Below are 8,916 nucleotides of genomic sequence, written 5' to 3' on the forward strand. Positions count from 1 at the left end.
GATTTAAACAATAAAAGTTTATATAAAAGCCCAGGATCATTCAGTCTCATCATTTCTAGTCGACCACTCGAGGTCAAAGCTCAACACAGCTTCGTGACACTTGCTTATAAACAACGATAAGATTAGCGTCCCAAAGTGATGACGTGCAGCAGTCTTCAATGACGGCCGCTGTCGCTCCCACAAATGTCATCCCATCTCATTCCCTCACTGTGAATTTTCATCTCTGTCCCCTGTGTCCTCCTCACCGCGCTGAGCCGTCACAATCACCTTGGTGCTCTGCCAGTCCCCTGGCATACAGAGGGAATCTGTGTCATACACGGGCTTTTAGCTTAATTACATCTGTCCACTTCCTCTGTGTCCTTTTCTTCAGGAATCAACGTAAACGGGTAGGATTTTACTTCTTTTGTACCCAGTCGACGACACTTCGTACCGGCTCCGCAGAGCACGTGGAAGCTGCCTTATCTCGAGGGCCGTGGACACAGGCAGAGGTTAAAACAAAAGAGAAGAACAACAACAGAACCGAGGTTCTTAAACCAGCTCTAGGTTTTTCAGCTCTACTTCTCAGGTGCGGCTGCTAAATGAATATATACGATACACAATCCTGCACATGAGCCAGGCACTAATTCCCTATTTTTTTTACCTGACATCCTGTGAACTGAAAGGCACGATGTGGATCCCCAAGGGCCCCCCTTCGTTGGACACCTCCACCGGCTTAAGCATGCTCCTGCAGGACAGTGATGGATGTGGTGGTCGGGATGAGGGGGGAATGAAGGGACAGCAATGAATAAAAACAAGAACAATAATGAGAAAAATGCAGAAGAGCAGCATAAGAAAGACGACAATGACAAACATGACAAGGTTGACGGGGCATGTGCCGTCCGTGGAGCTGCGTTGTCCCGTCTCTATAAAGTCATCCATTACAGAGTCAAACCGCTGCACCTCGGGGTCAATTTGGGAACGCAACAGAAGCCGCAATTAAGTGATTAGGATCAGACTCGTGCTGAAGGAGAACAAATAGATTTGGAACCGGCTGAAAATGGAGGGAGGTGAAGAGGACGCGTTCAGGTGAGGACAGTAAAAACACAGCAGTAGATGGAGATGTACATAAGGAGATTAGGTGCAAATAAAATCAGTGTATTTGTAAATTTATTATTGATGTATGCAGCCACCAGTACCAGAAATACTGAAATGAAAAATACAGAAAAATAATAAATAAATAAATAAAATTGAAATAAAACATATAAAAAGCATACATTTTTTGTGCGTCTAGTTAATGCATTTCTGTGTTCATTTTTTAATGTCATTCAGCCCAATCCAAACCATGTGTGTGGTAGGTTGAAGAAGAGATGGGATCACTCACTCTAGACTTAACACTGGTGGCTTCTCCACTGAAGAGTCGGCCCCCCCTACTGGCTCTATGCGCTCGATCCTTTGCTGTTCTTCCTCCTCCTAAAAGAATAAGGGAGACAAATGACAGGATAAATAAAAGCTAAGAGCTCACACTTCATCACTGTTTCATTTCAGCGTCACTCGTCCGTCCCGCTCCCCTCCCTGCGTCTACAACCGCGGGCATTCAATCCAATTACCTAAAGGGAACGAGAACCAGTCTCTATTTTAAATTAAAACAGACGTTCAGTGCAGGACAGAGTGCAGAGGCACCGAAGCTGAAGTAGAAAAGATTCTTCAAAGAAGGAAAAAAAACCCAGCTAACTCTGGTTCTATAGGCGAATCGGCCATGATGAATCGCCTAAACTCAATAAGTTCGGTCTGACCTGGAGGTGGGGCGGGACTACCGCGACGTTCCAGTGATGCAACGATGTCTTAAGTGTTTGTGCTCGCCATCATGTGTGTCTCTCACTCCCTTTATTTCATTTACTTGTCTTCTTTCATGGCCATTAGGCATCCGGACTGCAGGGCAGGGGCTTTCACAGGCAGGCCAGACGTCTGAGGACTTAACCAGGCTTGAGGAAGAGACAGCAGCTTCATGTGCTTCTTAATGGGGGATAAAATCTTTATCTCAGCTCTCTTTATGGGAATGGCACCCAGTGAGCGGTTCCCTTTCATGTAGCCATGACACACTGTTGGCAGAACAGAGAAGGACGCCGTTCATCTCAAGCTCAATCACCATCGGTTAAACGGTAGTCGAAGGAAAAAGCCGCAGAGATTTATCAGGAGGAGACGTGCACTTCAGAGTTCCATCGTTTTCAAAAACAACATCTGGACGGCATGTCCCTGCCCTCAACCGTCTCCAGTCTTTTCCCCCAAAATGTCAAATACATCCAAATAGGTCATGTTGCGTTTCTGCTTTCTGTATGGAAATGGATTCAACCCCGTCTGGAGGCCAGAGTATTTTTGGTGACACACAGCGATGGTGCCAGGGGACCCTGGCCCCCTATTTATACATTAGAGATAGAGGCTTAGGTGCAGTGAGGACATGAAAATTTCATCAGCCATCTAACTTAAGAGACATCCAGTCACCCTCTCTGTCTCGGTGCCCCCTCTGTCCTGTATGAAAATGAGTGAGTCAAGCAGCCTGCCTCAGTTTTAATTACATGTCAGCCGGGGTCCGTGCAGAGCACGGTGCTGTTTATGAAGCCCCCCCACCACGTCAGCTGCCTGGCTCTATTTTTACATATATAAAGGTGCCTGAGAATGCACCTGGGGGTCTGTACAAAGCACTCAGCCACAGGTAGGAATCCATAAATAAAAATGGAGGACGGAGAGGAGTGAACAGGTAAAATTGAAAAAAAAAAAACTAACTTTGGGACAAGCTGACGAGACAGAATAAATATAACATACGCCAAAAGACCATGAGTTGTCTTGGAGAAAAATATGTCCCTGTTCAACGTCTTCATCAGGCTCGAAAACAGAGAGAGATTCACAGTGTATCATTACTGAGAGTGACATATAATTAACGGTAACTTTGGCTCCCGGCTACAGAATCTTCTTCTTTAGTTCTTTACCGTAGGTGGTAAATGCTTCTCAGCATGAATGTATATTTCATTCCTTATAAGCTAGCGCTTTGATTTGATGTTTTCACCATCGCAATACAATGTGGCAAAAAAGGAAGTAATTTGAAAGAACCAGTGATTTATAAAAAAAAAAGTTTTTGTTTCTAAGGACATTTTGTAAGCCACAGTCATTTAGAGAAGAAAAGTAAACGCCACAAAATATGCTGTAATTTGTCTCCAAGACTGACAGAGATGAACGTTCCACACAAGAGGTCAGTATATTCCAATGTTCAAAAGTATGCCTTCCACTGAAACTGAACTGTTTTTTGACTAATATATATATATATATTTTTTGCAGAGAGAAAAATCATGTTCATGTTTTGCCCTGTAGAAGCTAATTGAAGTCTGGCCTCTAGGGGGTGCAAACAGTAACAACGAGTATATATACTAGTAGAAAATCACATCTGACAATGTGTAATAAATAAAATGTAAATAAAAATGTAAGTATTTGAAATGTATTTTGTGACATTTTAGAGGACTCTAAATCTAATCTCCTGTGCTGTCTTCAAACAATGGACGCCGATCTACAGAAAAGACCACACGACTGCCGGTCAATTGACACAAACAAGACCCTAATGGTGGAGTGACGAGGCAGTGCTGAAGTGGCCGCTGTTGTTCATTAGAATGACAGTGAAAGCCCCTTCATTATTTCAGACTCTCAGAGTCTCACAGCTGTCAGGTTCGAGATAACAAATACGACGTCTCGAGAAAAAAAAAAAGACTCGTTAACCCTGACAACAGATGCACTGAAGTGTAGCCGTCCACTCCCCCACACACACTGACGGATTACTGGTCAGTATTGCAGGCCACGGTTAAAGTCGTCACCACCGACTCACTCGTGGTACGTGACGGTGCATCTCGGAGCACAGACGGTGGGTGAATATACAGCCCCATCTCTCTCTGCACACCACGCTCACCCTCCTCTCCCTTCTTTCATTATTCCTCCACCACTCTCCTTTTCCCGTTCTTTAAAACCCTCCATTTTGTCCTCCCACGAGTGCTTTTAGCACCCTGTTGATCCGTTAGTAACCACTGGAGTGGGGAAGCAACGAGGCTCCTCGACTGTCTGTTGCCCTCAGTCTTACCCTGCTCTTTCTCTGCCTCCCTCCTTTCGGCTCTCAGGCTTTTGCCCATTTCGCCCGAGTCAGAGAGTGAGAGTGCTCGGATCCTTGATCTGAGGCCAAAAACTCCAACAGCCTTTTTCTGACAATGGAGGAAAGGGAGGGATTTGCCACCTGACAGCTGTTGCAGTGCATTATTGGGTATCATATGAGGGAGAAAAAAAGGGGGAGATGGGAATGGAAAGAAAAGGAAGCGAGCGAGAGAGAGATGGTCGGCTGTAATGTTCAGAGTCCTGTTACTTTTAAATGGATAGCAGGGTCAGAACAGCGAGAAGACCACGAGAGAAAAGAGGGGGAGCGGCACACACACATACACATACACAAAGATTTGCAGCGAAGGGTGTGGGATGAGAAGCTGTCAGCCTCCATCAGCCACTGTCCTAGAATACTATACGTGCGTGCATACGTGTCCATATGCGCCCGAGCCTGAGTGCTCGCGTGTAGCCATTAGCTCTGAGCCAGTACAGCCTGTAGTTGTCTGGGGAGACAGGGGAGAAATGACTGGTGGTGTTGGGGGAGGTGCGGAGGGGGTTTCCTCCTGAGCACAAGGCTGGCATCAAGGGCTTAACAAGGACAGGTTCAAAGGTCAGCGAATGGTATGTTGCCGGCAACCGAGCCTCCTTCACAGCTGAGTTCCACACGTGAGTGTGACGGCTGTGCACGCGGAACAGTTCTCCTCGTTAGACTGGTGGGTAGAACAATGGAGGATTCGGGAGGAGACGACATCGTTTTGTCCTAGAGACTATTGTTGTGATGAGGAATTGTACAATTTCACCCTCGACATCCATCAAAACACTCCTTCTTAAAATTACATATAATAAAGCAGTAGCTGTGCAAATCAAAGCACACTCCTTGGTTTTGGAACCACAAACCAAGGATAACAAATGATGAAGATACAGGTACAACAGTCCACACCAGGTGAAAAAAAGAAGAGGAAGAAGAAAACAGAGATGCGTTTTTCCTCAGTTTCTCCAAAGGTTAATGAGCCATAACTGTGCCCTCATTACCTCCAGTTAATACATTTGAACACACTATCAAATTCTCAAGTTATTATATCAAATTTTCTTACAAAGAAGTTTTTAGTATTTTTTCCGATAAAAACACTTTTTTTTTCAACCACTCTGTGCAATAAAATATATTTAGCTATGAATGAGAAATGATTGTAGCTATCCGTCTTAGGCAGCTGTTGATGGATGACATATCCATTGTGTAGGATGACCTTGTCATAGATTTGTCATCATTAGGCATTTGGCTTATTTTCCATGTTACAAAAAGGGGTTTTTATGCCGTAACCATCCCCTCAGAGGAAACCTCCATTAGGACTGGATTAAAGCCCAGAATGGCCTCTGTGATTAGATTGGACATGACTGTTGCATCTGATGACCCGGTCCCAACCGCTCCACTTTCCTTAAATATTCATACGCCAGCAGCCTGTTCGGCTCCACGGCCATTAAGGCATCCAATTATTCACCGCGGCTAAGATTGCGGGACACTTATTTACATTTATGTCGGGATAAGCAAATACTGTAAAGAGGTTAGGTGAGGAGTTTAAGCAGTTAGCGGATGATGAAAGGATCATAATGCAACCCACACGTTACCCAAATGCCACTTTATGGCTGTCGACAGAGAGGCAATCCTGTTTCAGCATTCGCGCTAATAGCCGTGTCAATATGGAGCAGAGGAGATTTATAGTGCTGCTGCTGCGGAGAGGGTTAAAAACAGACCGTGCAGCATCGCAGCCCGAAGGTTGTTTGGTAACTTAGCCCCACTGTGGAACAGGAGCAGAAGAGGAAAAGAAAGAAATAAACAATGAAAAGCAACTGATGTTTTTCTACTTTGCGTGAATGTAAATGACTGCAGCCGGGAGAAATATCAAGGCAGGTTGTGCAGCTCCCCTCCCACCCCCCACCCCCCGCCCCACGCCTGTTCGTATGCCAGTGAGAAAAGACAAAGTGCAGCCGCGTCTGTTCTCAGATGAGGACGTGTGCTGTGTCTTGTATTTCTTATCCCAGGCCTGTGGGCTTAGGCCTGGCTCAAAGGAGAGCTCTTGAATATCAGATTGGTTTCACTTTTGCTTCAGATAATGAGAGGACAGAGTTGAAAAAGCTGTGCGCTGTGAGAATAGAAAAAAGAAAGACTTACTGGTTATCAAGAACCCGTTCTGCATATTCGCCTTTTTTATATCAAAAGTTTTTTTTCCCAGTCCACCTTAAAAATGACGGGTTACACGGAAGGGTGGTTAGTGGTCCTGCCTTACAACTAAAAGGCCATCAGTCTTATTCTTGGCAGTGAATAATGGTCTTTCTGTACGTAGTTTGGCTCTTCTGTTCTCTGTTCTATCTTCAGACTGAAGGTCTTGTTGCTCGATTTTTTTTAGATGTTTCTGCATGTTTGTTGACATCATGGTTAAATGCATCCGCCATGGGACTCCAGCAGGAAGAGCCTACGACCATGAAGTGACCCACATGTGCAGGAGAGGCTGTGAGCGGAAGTACATGTGTATGCCGTACATGTCAGCGCGTCTGGAGGTTGTTGTGCGATCGATGTCAGTTAATTTTCCATCAGTCGTAGAGCCTTCGTTCTCCCTGTGGCTGCGGCTGTCGGAGACGGCTCTTCAGCTTTTTTGTCCCCCTAAGAGCTGCCGCTGTCGCCTCCTCAGGTCTTTTGTAGGAGAAAGTAAAACTTTGTCAATCAAGTCAGCCTCTCTGCTCCGCCACAGGATTGTGTTGATGTCTCACTTCCATCCATCCATCCATTCGCTTATTCGACCGCCACCCAAATCTGACTCCACCGTACCAACGCCCCTGAACCTTCCTGCAGGTGGTAAGTCCACTGGAAGGCGCCAACCACCCAAGATTCGATTTTGCCCAGGAGGTGAACCCTGGGGTTTCACACCAATGACAGAGACATTGCCTCTGGGCCAAAGCGCCACGATGTCTCACTTTAGCGTTGCAAAGGATATACATATCTGACTAAACACTAGATAAAGCCAGATATTTTAGAAAATATTTAAAAAAAATCCATCCATCCAAACATCAATCAGATATTTTAGAAAATACCAAAAAAAAAAATCCATCCATCCAAACATCAACCATCATCCATATTCTAATTAATGATATATTTTGATTGATTATATTTGAAAAAATATGAAAATCTAAACATTAACCCCCTTTCAAAAATCGCCCATAATGTCCAATCCATTTTGTCCAAACCGCCTCTATTGTTTGGGTTTTGAAAGGAACTGATGTCTGGCTCATAAAATTCAGGCTCTGGTGTAGATTTATTTGAAGCAAATTACAGGGTCAGACAGGTTCCTGATGCTGTTAAGCTAATTAGATCAGAGATGTGAGGCTGCATTTGTCCACATCAGGACAGAGAGCAACAAGACGTGCAGAGCCCGGGTGGGAGATGGACGGGTCTGCGTGGGGAGCTGACATTTGAGGAAAAAAAAAAACAAAACAAAGACTTGTCTCTGTGTTTTCTTCTCTCAAGGTTCCTTTTTGTCTCCACCCTCGTCTCTACCTCTGTCAGTGGGGGACTCGCTGTGTGTGGAATACATCATCTGCCAGCGTCTGTTTCATATCAGGCCTGGACTGATCTATCAATGACACGGCCGCCTATGCCTTTGCCCATTGCATCGTTAAATTGCACTTTAATTAAATTAGCTCTGCTAATTATGAGGGCTTAAATCAATCACTCGGTCAATAACACAGGACCGAAGCAGGCGGAGGGGCCCGAGACTTTTTTTCCCCCCAAACCTCATCAATAAACAGCCTCAACCACGAGCGGAGCACAGAGACGGAGGTTCAAACGGCAACGACTTACTGTGAATTGAGTTACTGTCACTGGCTTTTGTCCGCAGCACTTTTTACTTTTTACCATCGCTGTGAGTAATGCCGGTGTGAATACACCAGAAGTGTTTCAAAGTGTTTGAAAGGGAATAACACTTTGTATTGTAGTCGCTCTTCAAAGAGGACATTTGGGCCTGATTTAGATTTTCTGCAGCAGGAAATGTAGTAAAAAAATACTATGGCTCTCCAGAGACTGGGCCCTGGTGTAGGGACGTGAGTGTGAACAGACAATCCAGGGTGTACGATGCGCAGCCCAGCAGAATCTTGGCATTTAATCCATTCATTAAAAGAAGCTCTGTGGCACTTTTTACAGATTAATCATCATTTTGAGCGTATTAAGTGGGAGGACAGTCGGCCGCTTTCCACTGCTCCCTGTGTTTAATCCATCTTTCTAACTGTGAAGGTCAGTGAGCAGATGTTACCTCAGCTGAAATAACAGTGGTTGGATTTTGGTTGTTTGTTTTGCGATTAAGTCGTTCTTTTACCTACCTTTATTAAGTGTTTATTTTCATCTTCGATATGAGTCAAAGTCCGACTACTTCAGTAGCGCATTAGCGGCCAATGACCTCCATGAACTCTTTAATACAATATTTACTGTGATGCAGAAGTGTCAGCGTCTAATTACTGGGAAAGGAAAAAAAAAAAAGCAGAGAATCTTTACTCGTGGGAAACTAACTCATCTACAATAAGATGTTTTAACACGCTCTGACCTCAAAACCTAAATACACTCAACATGAAGAAAGAGATGATGACAGGGGAACGGAGGGGAGAATGATGTTTAACTATGAATAATTTAGTAGAAAGCGAAGCTTTGGTACACACTCCCGCATGTTATTACTGGGGGGGTTAAGCAGTCCGTCCCAGAGATCAGTGGTTGTTTGCTTCATGTTTGAGCAGGTGGAGCAGGTGGAGTGTTGGCCGTCCATGAGCAGC

The 8,916-nt window shown here is 44.8% G+C and overlaps 1 protein-coding gene across 3 annotated transcripts in view; it reads right to left on the minus strand.

The window, feature by feature from the left end:
- LOC103377042 (partitioning defective 3 homolog) overlaps positions 1 to 8,916 on the minus strand; it is a 253,608-nt gene that overhangs the window by 136,221 nt on the left and 108,471 nt on the right. For all 3 annotated transcript variants that reach the window (XM_025054368.1, XM_025054367.1, XM_025054366.1), the window contains 2 exons: positions 1,361 to 1,449; positions 641 to 724 (listed from right to left, as the gene is read on the minus strand). In XM_025054368.1, the coding sequence (XP_024910136.1) occupies positions 641 to 724; positions 1,361 to 1,449 (173 nt within the window). The remainder of the gene's footprint in view (positions 1 to 640; positions 725 to 1,360; positions 1,450 to 8,916) is intronic.

Source organism: Cynoglossus semilaevis, chromosome 3, assembly GCF_000523025.1.
Source record: "Cynoglossus semilaevis isolate Cse_v1.0 chromosome 3, Cse_v1.0, whole genome shotgun sequence".
NCBI lineage: Eukaryota > Metazoa > Chordata > Actinopteri > Pleuronectiformes > Cynoglossidae > Cynoglossus > Cynoglossus semilaevis.